We start from the raw sequence: 16538 nt of genomic DNA on the forward strand, positions 1-16538 counted from the left end.
ACTAATGGCATTTACAGTAGGACAAATTTACGCCACTAAACGAGACAAGACTAAACGGAAGTCGGGGGGGACGGGGGGTGGCGGACATTCGCTGTAGTTTCTTACCATTTTCATGGCTTCCGTTACACAGACTGTATGACGGAAGTGTTTGAAAATTGTGCGAGCCAACAGTCTGTCTCGAGAGGCTATAAGGTAGGTATAGGCTCTTCCAATCTCTAGACTGGTCGATCGTGTCTGAACTGGGGTGCTGAAAACTGAAAGATACCACAGTTGGGAGTGATGGAGCTCAGGAGGAGATAGTGACAAACTCTTCTTAGCAACACAAATATATTTATATTATTGTTATGCTGTGGTGCAAAGCTTTAGGTATGAAGTAGGCAGATAATGGGGGGGGCTGGCCAGGGTGTGTGTGTATGTGTGTGTGTGTGGGGGGGTCTAGAGTCAGTAACCAAACTCACCAAAGTGATGAATGGGACTCCACAGTGGGATGGCACAGGTCACTATAAAGTGCTAAGACTGACAGACGCACACACCCACCCAAACACTCACTCACACACATGCACAGTTTTCTCAACGTTTGTCCTTCTCTGAACACCACCCATCTCACACACATAATGCACACGCACACTCACACAACAGAAATCCCTTTGAAAGATGATAGCCAAATACTTCAGCGCACAGCGGTGTTGCTCGCCCGGAAAAAGAAAATAACGCTTTTAAAATCTGTCGTTTTGCGGCGAGCTACAACGTTGTGCAACGAAGCATAGATTAGGCTCAAGATAAAACCAAGTGCATGAGAAACATTAGCCCCCCCTCCCCTCCCCCTCCCCCCAGAGAGAGACAAATTGACCCCTCTCTCATTCCCTAGATGTCTCATGGTATGTTTCCACTACTTCCTGTGAGTGACTGGCTGCTTGTCTCATTTCAGAAACGCAGCCCTTAGACATCTCCTGACGGTAAGCCCCCTGACCCTGCCCTCGCACACTCACTCACACACTCACACAGAGGCAGCAACTGCATGTCACAAACATGCACACGATTTTAGGCAGACGGCTACTACGCGAGTGTAGAGACACACAACTGTGAACCCTGTGGAGTCTCATTCTCATTGTGAATTTTGCCATCTTGTCTAATGTGAACTTGTGTCTTTACACCTCGACTGTTTTCAACATTTTTGGATCATCTCTGAAAACTGGTGGTGGGAAATGTTGATGTATTATTAAAGCCACCAAAGTGCCCACCACCATGGAGACGAGGGGTTTGAATGCTCCACGGTGCCTCGGGTTCGACTCCTATGTAGGTGGTCAAGGTCGCCTGTTAGCAAGGGGGGGGGGGGGGAATGTGTGGTATAGGGTGTTTAAAGGTGAATAGGGTGAAGATCCTCACTAGCATTTGAAAAGAGTTGGCATGGCGCTTCCACTTGTAACCGAGGAGACGTGGTTTCAATACCATTCCTAGGACCAACAAATCCAAACACCAACCGGTAGGAGGAGTCAGCATACAGCACAAGACTACACACACTTGTGTGTGGTCGGGATTTCGGAAATTGGCATAACAACTAAAATTGGGAGAAAAAGGGGAGTACAATTTTTTAAAACCTCACAATCTTAAAAATTCAGTTCACTGCCACAATTATTGCTGACCGCGTTTGCCCACTGCCAGAGATTTTTCATCGAAAAAAAAAAAGTACTCAGGAGCCGAGATACAGAATTTTTAAGTTTTAAGTTAACAAGGAAGTGGATGGGAGTCTAGATCTTCGAAAAATAATATCTCCTTGGTCTTTGGGTCAAATTTGAAAAAATAAATAAAATAAATAATAATAATAATGTTTTTGTTTTTTTTTAAATAAAATTACGTTCTTTACGTCAGTGGCAGCATTGGTAAACGGGAATAATTACGTTTATTACGTCAGTGGCAGGGAATGAGTTAAGATATGGTTCAGGTGAGCAGAAGGGGGATCAGGGCAGGCACAACTGCTTCTTTCCTTGAAGTGGGAGAACCTGTTTAACAGTTTATTATTATTCAAAACATATAGTTTTATCTGGAACAGTGGTAGCTATCCAATGTTCAAATTGACGTGGGAGCACACACACACACACACGCGCACACAGAGAATTAACCAATGCGTGCATGGTCATACAACATGTGAGGGAGAAAGATGTTCCTCCATTAATGCTGTGTCTAAATGAACCATGGCGCTCCACCCTCGGACCAGGAGGCTAAAATTAGAGCAGCTAACTGCTGCAGATGGTCATGAGAGGAGCCAGGCACCACTGTGCTCTGAGTGGAAATACCATTATCACATTAACCAAGGCTACGTGTCTCACCCACTTATCACTAGTGTGTGTGTGTGTGTGTGTGTGTGTGTGTGTGTGTGTGTGTGTGTGTGCGTGTGCGTGCGTGCGCGTGTGCGTCAATTCAAATTCCATCTTTATTTCAGACCCAAGGGAGATCCATATCACAATAAAAACACGATACAATAAAATACAAATGTGTGTGTATGTGCAGTATGTATGTACAGTGTGTTGATTTTGACAGCAATTTTTTTCCAGTTTTAGTCATAGTCTTTTGAATCAAATTCCATTTAGTTTTAGTCATATTTTAGTCATCTGAAATGTTTTACTGTTAGTCTAGTTTTAGTTGACTAAATATTATAGTCGACTAAATCTACAGTCGATTTAGTCGACTAAAATGTATTCTGACAGGCCTTGATGGCGTCGCAATGGCTGATTTTACACTTGGTTGCATGCTAAAAAATAGCCGATCTGAGGTTGTAGATCTGCTATTTTCAGAGCGCAACACCTGAGTGTAACCAAGCATAAAATGACCTGTCTTTTAGTTCTACTGGATCTTTTCTCCGCTAGTCCCTCCCTGACATTTTAGTCTAGTTTTTATTTGTTGACAAAATTGTCAATATATTTAGTCTTAGTTTTAGTCATCATAACTTAGTTTTTATTTAGTTTTCGTCAGTGAAAAAAGGTAGCCGACGAACATTTTTCGTCATAGTTTTAGTCGACGAAATCAACACTGATGTACAGTATGTATGTACATGCATGTAGAATGTATGTATGTATGTATGTATGTTATGTAATGTATGTATGTATGTATGTTATGTGTGACTATTGTGAGACAATGAGTGAGAAGGAGAGAGAGATAGAGAGCAGGTCAATGAGAGAGCATCGCATTGCGTGTCACATCCTGTCTCTTGTACTCTCTTGTACCATTATGCCGTCCTGTAATTTCGCAGTGATGGACATGACTTCAGTGATGATCCTGCTAGATTAAAACATGGTTGAGTATGCTAATGCATCATCTTTGATCGGCCGGCGCAGTGCTAATGACAGATGACGGTCATGTTCTATTCCCTCTTGGTAGATGGAGCGGAGAGGAGGAATGGTGAGGTCATCAGATGTAAAGGTTGGGAGGGGTTGGAAAGCAGAGAGAAGGAGGGAGAGAGAGAGAAAGAGAGGGAAAGAATGGAGTGAAAAAATCAATACGCATGAGAGTCAAAAGCAGAGGTTGAAAGGGAAGGCAAGGACAGGGAGGACAACTTGAGAGAGCGACAAAGAGAGAGAGATGTATATTGTTGCCAGTACATATGGGTGTTTCTAGAGAAATGTTGAGAGTTAACCACATTAATGCGGGCAATTCATTTTTATTTTGTATCTATTTATTCTTTCATTTTTTAAACACAGCAAAAATAGCAGATCTACTGTTTTTGCTACTTGTCGCCCAACATAGTATATACCATAGGTCTTAAGTGGTTAAACGTGTTTTATCTAATCCGCTACATCATTAACTCTAAGTGAATATAAATGTCTGGCGCTTTAACAATCATTTTCAGAGTACAGCACGTTCCCAAATTATGCTCCAGAAAAACATCGTTGTGCTTTGTCTGCCTGCCAGCGTGCGTGTGTGTGTGTGCGTGCACATGCACGCTTGTGTGGTCCTTGTTAAATGTTAAATTTATGAACATTGCAGACTTTTCAATCACGTAAATACATGCACCCCTCCATGCGCTCGCACGCGCGCGCACATGCGCAGATTGCACACACACGCACACGCACACGCACACACACACACACACACACAAACCATTATACCCTATGAGTGTTCTAACACAGTAACAGCGGGGATCTGGATAATTGATGTGTTTTTCTATTCAGGCAAAAGAAAAACAACTCTGGTGCTGATGGGATGAGGAGAAAGAGGAAGGGGGGGTGGGGGTGGGGGTGTGCATGTGAGGGGGTTGAGAGATAGATGGAGAGAGAGACCGGAAGAGAGGAGGGGGAGGAAGAGAGAGAGACGTGAAGGGAGAGAGAGCAAAAGCTAAAGGGAGGATTCTTGCGGCATATTAAGCCTAATTTATAATCCATCGCGGGAGGGTGTCACTTGCCAAAAAGAACTGTCCTTCAAGCTATAACATCACATCGTGATTGTAGATCGGAGTGCTATGGAGTGTAAATTTGTCTTTTGCCTCCAAATATTTCCATTAATGGCTTGTCTAATGTTTTGGATCATGTCCTAATATATTGTTTGATAATGAGGGCTTTTCTCCATCATGGCACAAAGCCTGGTCTAGTCGTGATGTTATCACCCTAAGACACAACATTTTAAACATTTATATGTGTCACACGACACGTTGCAGTTGAAGCTGTCGTTTTTGTCGAGCGCCACTTGTCCTAAAGGGTTGTGTGACAAATTATAGATCAAGTTTAAGCCTTTCATTTCACTTCCCTGCATCACTCTGTTCTGTTTTTACGCTGTTCTGCCATTTATAACCACAACGAAGGCAAGTTATTTGGGTGTGGTGGTGCATGCGTTTTTTATGCTAACAGTTACCCATTAGCCCATACACAGAGATTGAGTTGGGTGTGAGAATTTGAACCCCAGAATTCCTCTACTGAATCAAACCAAGCTCTTGCATAGCTCTTAATGAATCCAAACTGAACCCACGTTGCCTGTAATTGGTTATTATTACTGATTACTGTATTTTTGAGCAGCATTCTTGGGCCCAAATTCCGAACGCTAGCGAGCAGGTGGGAAGTAAAGCCCCAAGCTGAAGGTGTTAAAGGTATCATGACATTCATTTTCACTTTTTTTATTTTCAATGTTTTATTTGGGGTTTTAGGACCTCAATTACACCCAAAAAACCTGAACTTAGAACATTCAGTGGATTTTCTGTGGTCTGGGGTTTTCTGAATAATTAGGCTGAAAAGTAATCTGAGCTTGGCCCTTCGACAGTGAGGTCACAGTCGATTAATCCCGCCCCTCCCCTCCCCTATCCTTTCCTTTGGGAGGGGCGGAGCAGAGGCGATGATTGACAGGCAAAATCCCTCACCAGCGACACCCGCAGGCAAAGATTTCTTTTTTCATTGCAGTTGAAAAGACTTTAGAAATGTGAGAGAAAAACACCTGCCATGGATCACTGGAATGGAATTTTCACTTAAAACTTTTTGTACACTTATGAAGGACCAGGACAAAGACTTTGAATGTGGTGTAAAAGTGAATGTCATTAAACCTTTAAGTCCAGCGGGTCCACCTGGGTCCCATGTGGTTCAGGCATGAAATGCCTAACTCCACCCAACCTGCCACATTGCTGACATGTCGTGTGGTCTTGTTGTCTCCGCTGTACAGGAGGGCCAGGCGGCTGCTGTCCAGGTCCCAGCTGAGGCACGCCTGCCGGCAGCCCTGTGAGCAGATCACCCTGCGCAGGGCCTCCCAGGGCCCGCCGCAGGGGCCGGTCCTGGCCCCCCCGCTCCCACACCCCAGCCTGAGGATGCGAGGCCCCATCGTCATCCATGACTGATAGCTGACCTGAAGGCCACTGGACATGCACGACACACACACAAACACACATAAATACCAGCGTGTCCCCTCCTCCCCTACTACACCCCCAACTACCTTACTTCTGTCTCCCCATCAATCCCCGGTCCCCCCTCTCCCTGCCCTGTGCTATATCCCTATAGGATGGTTGGTGGAGAGGAGTGCTTGTTCTTGGTGTACCAGCAGTGTTCAAAAGACTATGACTAGTTAATTTAGTCATAGTCTTTTGAATAAAATTCCATGTAGCTTTAGTCACATTTTAGTCATTTGAAAAGTTTTAGTTTTTGTCTAGTTTTAGTCGGCTAAATATCATAATATTATAGTTGACTAAATCTACACTTGATTTAGTCGACTAAAATGTATTTTGGCGGTGCCTTGATGGCGTCGTAATGGCTGATTTTACACTTGGTTGCATGCTAAAAATAGCCGATCTACAAGCTCACAGCGCGTCGCAGTGCGACGCGTTGTGAGCTTGTAGATCTGCTATTTTCAGAGCGCAACACCAAATGAATGACTTGTCTTTTAGTTCTACTGGATCTCTTCTCCACTAGTCCCTCCCTGACATTTTAGTCTAGTTTTTATTTGTTGATGAAATGTTCAATATAATTAGTCTTAGTTTTAGTCATCATAGCTTAGTTTTTATTTAGTTTTCGACAGTGAAAAAAGGTAGTCGACGATCATTTTTCGTCATAGTAGTTTTTTCGTTTTAGTCGACGAAATCAACACTGCGTACCAGCAGGCTTGAGACTCAAGAGCCGCCGCTTGAGTGAGCCGCCAGCCGAGCGATTGTCCGTGGCGCGAGCGGCCGATGGCTACGCGCAGCGACGAGCGCGCCCATGGTGGACGGAATCGTTCCTCACGTGAAGACAAACAAGTGCTCCCTTCCCATCCTCTCAGCCAATCACAAGCCGGGTCCTCACCAACCATCCTAGGAGAATACAATATTGCCTCCACTTTGGCCCCAAAAAGATCATTGTGTGATCTCTCACCCTCAACCACTCCTAAAAGGCCCATTACACTTGTTTGCGCACCAAACATAGCCAAACAAGCTCACAACGTGTCACAGTCATAGCATGATGCGTTGTGAGCTTGTGGATCAGATTTCTTTTGGCGCGCAACCAAGTATAGATCACCCATAACTCCCTTTAATCCTTGGTCTCTCTGGCATGGGATGAATATGATGCAGTGTGTTGCACTATGGAAACATATGACTAACTGGTACACTGCCTATTTGTACAGCTTTGATTCTCCTGGGAGAGTGAGTGTGTGTGTGTGTGTGTGTGTGTGTGTGTGTGTGTGTGTGTGTGTGTGTGTGTGTGTGTGTGTGTGTGTGTGTGTGTGTGTGTGTGTGTGTGTGTGTGTGTGTGTGTGTGTGTGTGTGTGTGTGTGTGTGTGTGTGTGTGTGCGTGTGTGCGATGAGAGACAGCGAGAGAGAGACAGAGAGACTGTGATAGAGAAACTGTGTATGTAGGCTATGTGTGTCTGTGTGCGAGTGTGTGTTTGCGAGGCCAATTTGCATGTGTGCGTGCGCATGCATGCGTGCGGCTGTGTACATAAACAGCGCGTGCGGGAAAAAGAGGGAATGTTTTTGTTTTCAAGGGACGGGCATCACTGACGGAACTTTGTGCATTCTTGTTTTTTTCTTTCTATTTGTCTGTAATGATCGATGGTCAATTATTGTAAAGTTGTATCAGTTTGTACAGAGCCGGGGTGTGGTGGGAGGCTGGGGGGGGGGTCAGGCCGGTATAGCGGTGGTCCGACTACGGTGGCAGGAGAGCCAAGTCTCTGTCACTGACATTAAAACTGCACTATGAACAATTGCCTTGACGGCGTCGGCCTCGGAAAATGGCTGCATCAATGTCGTTCCTGTGTCAACGTGGCTCTACGCTCACCCTGCAGTCTGTAAATCGATGAGACACGGTGTGGAACAATGACCCCCACAAACTAATCATGACATACAAACCCTCATAGCCTCCTAAAAATAACCTGCACGCAGACAGTAAACTGTCTGCTCCTTCACGACCGCTTCGCTGGTCTGCAGTTCTAGCAAAGGTTAAAGAAAGAGTTGCCGCGAGCAACTCGGATGCTATAATGCTATCTGGCATCTAGAGTTCAATACTAACCCTTGACGACCCCATTCATCCAAACAGAAAAGTCCTATCTGGTTGTATTAACCAACGTTAAACTCACCAAGAATACAGCTGTACGGAAAGCTTGGATTATCCTCTTTGCATCTGTCAAGATTTTGTTTCATAAAAATCCACCGTAGACATGTTATGAGCTACTCTCTGTCAATGAATTCCGTGCAGGTGATAATTTTTCTGTGTGTCAGAGTTTGGAAGCGCTCGTTTTCAATAACGCAATTTAGAAACAGGTGGTGAACACTAATCAAACTTGAAAAATAATCCTCTGCATGGAATTCATTGACAGAAAGTAGCTCATAACATGACAACGGTGGATTTTTATGAAACAAAAACTTGACAGGTGCAAAGAGGATAATCCAAGCTTTCCGTACAGCTGCATTCTTGGTGAGTTTAACGTTCTTTAATACAACCAGATAGGACTTTTCTGTTTGAATGAATGTGGCTGTCAAGGGTTGGTATTGCAACTCTACATGCCAGAAAGTGTTAACTTATAGCATGTGAGTTTCTTGCGGCTAAAGAAAAGAGTACTAAACCTACCGTATATGACCTCACAGCAAACAGCATAGAGACACGTCAACAGTGTCTCCCACTTCTCTCTCATGAGCCAGTGTATTATATATAGTGTATAATCTCATTAAAGCACTTGTACATTCTACTCATCCTATTTCTTATGGTGTACCTACCTAGCCCTGCTATGGGCGTTAAAGCACTTCCTCTCCTGCAGAAAAGGGCATGGAGCAGTCTAATAGACCAAGGCCATGATGATACATGGGCAATATTTAGAGGCAATGAAGTTCGGGCGATTTTCACTGTTATATCACCTCTTATATCTCTGTTCTTATTGTCTTAACTTTGCCATTTTCTTTCTCCATTTAAGTCCTTCTTTCTGGTGATTATCCAAATTGCTTCCAAACGCTGCCCATCGACTGATCGTGCGCCTCTTGGGGTCTTGTTTATTCTTGAGTTTTAAACTGGCATCGCCGCAGCATGTCTTGTGAGGTTAGAAACCTCCGCTGGCCAAACGGGGTCAAACAATTTCTCCTCTTTCATTCAGAAGAATGTTTATGTTGGTGTTTCCTGTATGTCCTGTGTTGAATTATGAATATGCTGAATAATAAATAACGATAATAAAAAAAATAAGAACAACATCACAGATCTGGAGATTTGCCTGGTTTCCTCTCTTTATTCAACATATCCTACACTCAAAATCTCTCTCATCGATTCCCGCCGGGGATGCTGTGGGCGCTGGGGCGTGTTCTCTCCTCCGTGTCATCAGTGCCCATACCCTATTTAGGTTAGCGAAAGGGCCTTTCTGTGAGGAGTTTGCATGTTCTCCCCGTGTCCCCTAGGGTAGGTACCCTCACAAAAAACATGCAGTAATCCTGGTCTCTATGCTGCCTCCCCCTGGTGAGCCGGGGCGCCTGATGGAGGGGAAAGGAGCTGGTTGGAATAACGTGTTCCTTCCACGTGCTACGTCCTACCGGGGAAACTCCCCCCTGTCGGGCGATAAGTAGCGGCCTGCTCACTCCATGCATTGAAGGAAGCATGAGCTCAGTTCGGGGCTCTCCCCAGGCTGGCAGAGGGAGAGTAGTGCCCAGGATTACAAGCTTAGGCAATTGGTCACTGGTGAAAAAAATGGGTTTAAAAAATCGTGGGATAAATCAATCTCTCTCTTCTCTTTTCCTCTGTACTTCTGTGACTTCTCTGGCCTTTAGCTTGGGGGTGATTGATGGTGACTGACTGGTTCAGACTGTGGCAATGTGTCAGAATGCTGTTAAATATTCCTGCCCAAAAATGTGACTTTTTGGAACAGCAGTGAAAAATGAGACGTTCCTCTCAGACTGCCTCGAGACATGCATTGTCGTGGTGAGAGGAAGAAAGAGAGAAGCTTGTAGATCTGCTATTTTCAAAAGATTTTTATTACATTTGAAAACTTGTGAAATGGGACATTCTGCATAAGTAAATTTGGATTACCAGACTTTTACTTGTAACAGAGTATTTCTACATTGCAGTATTGATAATTTTACTTAAGTAAAAAATTGGAGTATAGAATACAGCTGCTGGACACTTACTGGTTGACGATGCTAAAGCAGACAGCGCACCAGATTCTCCCAAAACTAGGTGTTTCACCTGTGGACTGTCCCTTATGTCCTGTGGCTGCGTCACACACAATGTTATGTGCCTGATGCGTGCAAATCAATATTAAAGTACTATAATGCAGCTTTGAAATGGATTATAACTGATACATCCATCCACCATCCAACAGATGTTATGTGTGGTGCATGTGATGATGGTGGTGCCTTGTGTCAATTACAGTATGTTTGTACAGTTGTATGAGCCAGACTGGGACATACAAATCAGGCCGGGAATGTAAATGGCAGTGGCCACCTGGCAGAGATTTGTGCTCCACTTAGCACAACTTTTATCAAAACAGTAGAGTAAATACTTTTAAATATATTTGGTCACATGCACACATTTAAAATGTCTGGGGTTGGAGGGCCTTCAGGTGCTACACATTTTACAGGTTTAAGCATCATTTGCTTTATCAATCGCCATTACTTTTCATAAAGTTGACGTCAGTTGACGGGGGACATAATTCATTGTCCACCAACCTTTTTATTATTATTACATTTTTGCATTGCAGTATATATTACACACGTCTCCATTTGATTATTTGATTCCGTGGTCCTTTTGTGTTTTTACACTATTAATGCCCTGTCAGAATATGAGAACTATTTGCTTATGAATAAGCCACTGCAGAACATGAACAGGTGGTACATTACATGTGAGGACAGAGCGGAGCTCACAGACAAGAGGACTTCACAGATCAAGTTAGGTGTGATTTCAATTATTATATCTAACATTATGTCTGTAGCCTACTGTGTTTTGATTAGTTTGGTATAGAGGTGTTTAGATTTGTCTGTTGTAGAGGAATTTATATTAGTATTATGTTGTAGAGGTGTTAATAATAGTTTTGTGTTGTAGTGTTTTTTTTTAGAATAGTAAAGGTGTTTTATGGTTCAAAGTGTGTCTCATCACACTCCTCTCTCTTTGTCTCTGTCTCTTCAAAACAGTTACTGAATTGTGGAAAGAGAGAAATCATGTCAGCTTGCATCTAAAATGAACACATCAAATGAGTCCTCCCTCTATATAGAGGAGGCTATAGCAGTATGGACATTATACTCATCACCTGCACAGCACAGCAATCGATGTGCTGGGAGTCCCTATCAACGGTAGGATTCTGTAGCTGGTATATGGACCGGACCAGCTGGTACAATGGCCTCAGAGTTCTTCTCACTAGTGTATGTGAGATCATCTTCAGTTTGTTTCACCTTCTCCTCCTCCTTATCAAGCAACCTCTGCCAGAGAATATAAGATTCTTCATTAATAATGGTTTCCTGTTCACTGGGCGTTCCGTCTTCCAGAGCTGCATCTGTGTAGATCAGGGGTCTTCAACATAAACCTGGGTTTTTACATAAACCTCTTGAACCCTAGCGTCCCTATTCTGAGGAGAACTTGAGCCCAAAAAAAAGCAGATCTACAAGCTCACAACGCCTGGCAGCGCGAGGCGTTGTGAGCTTGTAGATCTGCTTTTTTTTTTTAGATCGGCTATTTTCGGCAAAGAGGTAGACGCTGTAAAAAGGGGCAGACTAAGTACAGAGTGAAAGGTCAAGTTTATTAAGTATTGACGGTTTAAGTGGTTAAAAATATGAAAAAACACATTAACATGAATCCAAAATACACTGATGATCGTGCTGTCAAACAATGAAACTATATATGGAATCTATGAAAAGGCTGTGGGGGTCCCTGCTTCATCTCTCTCTCAACTAAGGGGTCCTTGGTCTGAAAAACGTAGAGCGATTCATGGCAGTGGTTTACCCCAGTGCTCTTCCTCAAGTACAAACCCCTCAGTAGTCATATATAAATATATATATAAATTATATATAATAATATATTCCTTACCAAGACATTTCTTCACCAATGTGTTCGTAAAGGTGTCTAGTAACACATCTCACAAAGACTGAAAAAAAGTTGGGGTACACTTAACCTTATGCAGGAAAAATTTACAAAATGTAATTCTGCTTTAAGGAGCATGTGAGGGGTCAAACTAGGGGTTTTTCATGATTCTGAATCCATTGCAAGCGTTTGTTTTGCATGCACGAAAAACACTCCTTGGGCTAAAAACAGCCATTGCCACTTTTCTAGATCATTACAAACCATTGTTTGTGTAAAAAAAGAGAATCGTTCAAATGGTGATACAAGTGTGAAATTTGGTACAAATCATCGTTGGAGGTCGACTCTTCTTCCAAAATTAGACTGATTTTGCATTTCAACATATCTTTGCCTATACTTTTGTGAGGTCTATCACCAAATCACAAAATCACAAAATGGCACTCCCATTGTATGTTTTTGAACATTTTCAAACACGAGTTACCAATTATAACCATCAAATTAAAACATTTCAAAAACACGCCATACAACTGTGCATGCTCACAGACAGACTCAGGGATTAAAGCAAAAGAAAATCTCATGTATTAAATGTTTTCCCCATCTGGTTCTGTTTTCTGTGTCTTCCTCTGTGACTCCTGCATGTCCTCTCTCACCGCATCCTTAACCCTCCTCTTTGGCCATCCTCTTCTCCTCTTACCTGGCAGATACATTTTCAGCATCCTTCTCCCAATGTACCTCTCATCTCTCCTTTTCACATGTCAAAACCATCTTATTCTCGCCTCTCTTGCTTTATCCACAAACCTTCTAACCTGGGCTGATCCTCTAATTTAGTCATTTCTGATGTCCTTCCTTTTCACTCCTAATGAGAATCATAGCATCCTGCCACCTGTCTTTTCATCAGTGCCACCATTGCCAAACAGTACAGCATGGTTTCACTACCGTCTTATACATGTTCCCTCTCACTGGTGACCTTCTGACACAAATAACTCTTGACATATTCCTCCATCCATTCCCTCAAAGTACTCTTACAATGTTCTCAACACACTGTCCCCGCCTGCTAGAACATTTCCATCTCTATATTTTATCACCTAAACACATTGCACATCCTTCCCATCCCATTAGCTTTGTCTTGCCATCCGGGGGAGATCATGTTCTCCCTTCTTGGTGTCCAACTTTTCATTTTCTTTACCTAACCTTTGCCACCTCTCTCTTCCCCTTACTCCTCCTGCCTACTTTCTTCATCTCTCTGGCTGCCTTTCTTATCTCCTCCCTGAGCTCCACAGCATTGTTCATTCTTCATCTTCCACCATTAGATGTTTTCTCTGTCTACACACCTATAACATCAGCTCTCAGTACTTAACATAGGACTTAAGCTGTGCTACTCATACACTGAGTTGACGGTGTCCGGGATTGAATTTATGACCTTATGGTCTAAAGTCGAGAGCTCTAGCAACTGAGCTACCCAGACACATGCTCATGCTCATCACTCTGTCTGACCTTCTCTTCAACTCAACCTGTTGATATACTTGGATTATACTTACCCCATTTCTCCTCTCGTCCACCCCATGGTAGAACAGTTAAACCCCCTCCAAAACTCATGGCCTTGTCCATTGAGATAAAAAAAAAGATTATGCCATATTGGATTAAAAAATATATATATATAGAGAAAATGCATAGCCTATACAATGAGCCAGAAAGGTGGGCTTGGACGATTTTCTGTCAATGAGTGGTTTTGGTGCAAATGGATTCAGAATCATGAAAAAAAAAACCTAGTTTGATGTTTCTGGCATTAGGTTAAGGGTACCCCATCTTTCAGCAACTGTCACAGATTCCCCTAGGAAAACTGAATTTCAGTCTTTGTGAGATGTGTTACTAGTCACCTTTACAAACACATTGGTGAAGACATTTCTTGGTAAATAATTTATTCCCAGATTGTAAATGTTTCTGATAATATTCCCTGACTACAGGTCCACAGGGTGGCTTGCTCTGTGTTGGCCTGGTTGCTCATCATTGGGGCTTCACTACATACTGATGGGTACTTTGGAGGTTTACTGTTTATTTTCCTTACACAAAGGCATTTATAAGAATACAAAATAAACACAGGATTTAACAGATATAAAACATACCACAAGACTAAATGAAAGAAGAAAAAAAAAGACAAAGAAAGCAAAGTGAAAAAGATATAAAACATATAGTAACTAAACCAAACAATAGACAAGAACAAGCGACTGATGGCGGTATCATACTCAAGAGGTTTCCACAAACAATATTACAAGCAATCACATCACAAACAAAGCGTTATTTCTTTCTGGGTGAATTCCTAGTTTTCATGTCAGTGATGCTGTTCTCAGGGTTCTGAAACAGAGATGGGGAGAGAGAGAGGGAGAGAGACTACAGCATGAAGAGGAGAGCATTCACTACCATCTGCCTGATCATGGTGTAATTTTTGGCAACTTACTTCACTTATGGACTCTTATCTTCAGATGGAATGTCATTGGTTGTATTATGTCCATTACTGTGATCACTGGGTTTGTGCAGCCCCTGCTGTACATCTGCCAAAAGACAGGCAAACTGCCCTGCATGAAACCTATTCAAGGTAGTACATAGATAATCACACAGTGAACTCCCAAGAATTATATCTGTAGTTAGATTACATTCATAAAGTACAGTGAGGGGTCATGGCTAGAAGGTGACCCTATAAGGACCCCCCCCCCGCCCCATCTGAAAATATTTTGTGACAGGGCTTTTGTGAGCTTTTGATCTGCTATTTTTGGAGAGTTGCTGTAGAGGGGAAAAGAGCAGACCAAGTACAGAGCCAATTGGTCAAGTTGACAGAGGGTTTAAAAGGTTAACTATCTGAAAATACACATTAGCACGAATCCAACTATATATGAAAAGTTTAATCTGCAGCACAATTGTGTAAATTATGTAGGGAGGGGGTCCCTACTTCATCTCTCTCTCAGCTAAGGGGTCCTTGGCCTGAAATATGTTGAAGACCCCTGGTTTAGACTAGAATAGATAGCCCTAGATAATCAGCCCCAAAATGGTGCCTGATTTATAACACAGTCAGGACAGCTGCCCTCAGTACAGCATGGCCACACAGTGGCAGCTGGTCGTTCAATCCACAGTTTAGGACAACAGGTGATGCCGTGAAAACAAAAGAAACATCATAGTACACTATTTGTGTACACTATGTACACTATTAGAACGTCTATTTCTAGGGCCATTGTCGAAGCTCCAGTGGCGCAATCGGTTAGCGCGCGGTACTTATACGACAGTAACTCGCTGAGCAATGCCGAGGTTGTGAGTTCGAGCCTCACCTGGAGCACAGTTTTTAAACAAGGGTCACCTTTGAGAGGCTGATAACACTAAATGAACTGATTAATTCCTCATTCGAAACCCTGAGTTCTCCCAGCACATCTCTATCACAGCTCCAAACAAAGATAAATAATAGTTACAGAACAACCACCGAGGCGGCCATGAGTGGCATAACTCTCTCACCAGGTTAGTTATTATACAGTGGAGTATTTAACATGGCCACAAAGAAACTTGTAATCCGTTTTATATTAGAGAAAAGTTGACTACCCGTGTCGTGTATGTGCCGTGGTAGACTTTGTGAGACTGGCTTGCAGTTCGTCTGCGGTGTTGCCAGATGTTGCGAGAGAAATAAGCAACAACATCTATGAAAACAAGCGACCACGTGAGCGTCGGATATTTGAAAATAGCAGATCTGCTATATGTGAAGAAAAGTGAAACATTTTAACAACACAAATGTGGTACAGGCCAGCGGTCACGAAATGCTTGTAGATGGGGGTACGTGGACAAACAAGCCCAAATAAGCAACTACAAATTAGAAACAAGCCCAAACAAGCAGCTACACTTTAGAAACAAGCCCAAATAAGAGACTAAACTTTAGAAACAAGCCCATGTAAGCAACTACACTTTAGAAACAAGCCCCCCAAAAAACGCAACCCGCAACTACCAATATTTATTAAGAAACTTTACAGAAAAACAAGCCCAAAGTCGCTTATAATAAGCGGACATGGCAACGGTGTTCGTCTGCCTGACGGTCCCTTCCCTTCCTTCTCATGAATGGTTATGAAACAGCGCCCTCTCCAGGTAAACATGTATTATTGTTACCTTGGTGTATGGACTACTCTTCGCCGCCAGAGGGCAGCACAACCAGCTAATGACCATGTATCCAAGCTAACTTCAAACCACATACACACAGTCATAATAAAAAGAGCTTTGATAGAAGTTACACATTGTCAATATATATATATATTTTTTTTAAATAATTATTCTGTTACGTTAGTGTGTGTGTGTGTGTGTAAAACATTGGTTTGCAAAGTGTACATGGTCCGGTTCCCTGAAACATGCTTATTGTTGTGAAACAAAAAACCCTGCATCCCGTGGTGTAAAGTAACTAAGTACATTTACTCATGTACTGTAGGCTATACATACTTAAGTAAGATTTTGAGGTATTTTTACTTTACTGGAGTATTTCTAATGTTCTATAATTTTACGTCTACTCCATTACATCTCAGCGGCAAATATTGTACTTTTAAAATTATTTGAAAACTTGAGTTACTTTGTAGATTTTGATTATTATTACAA

The 16538-nt window shown here is 42.6% G+C and overlaps 1 protein-coding gene across 1 annotated transcript in view; it reads left to right on the plus strand.

The window, feature by feature from the left end:
• mta3 (metastasis associated 1 family, member 3) overlaps positions 1 to 5712 on the plus strand; it is a 35371-nt gene extending 29659 nt beyond the window's left edge. Inside the window, exons 19-20 of the mRNA XM_080454260.1 lie at positions 929 to 956; positions 5638 to 5712. Coding sequence (XP_080310386.1) covers positions 929 to 956; positions 5638 to 5697 — 88 coding nt within the window. The 3' untranslated portion in view covers positions 5698 to 5712. The remainder of the gene's footprint in view (positions 1 to 928; positions 957 to 5637) is intronic.
• The last annotated feature ends 10826 nt before the right edge of the window (positions 5713 to 16538 follow it).

Source organism: Gymnoscopelus braueri (genome assembly GCF_963280865.1).
Source record: "Gymnoscopelus braueri genome assembly, chromosome: 17".
NCBI classification, from domain to species: Eukaryota; Metazoa; Chordata; class Actinopteri; order Myctophiformes; family Myctophidae; genus Gymnoscopelus; species Gymnoscopelus braueri.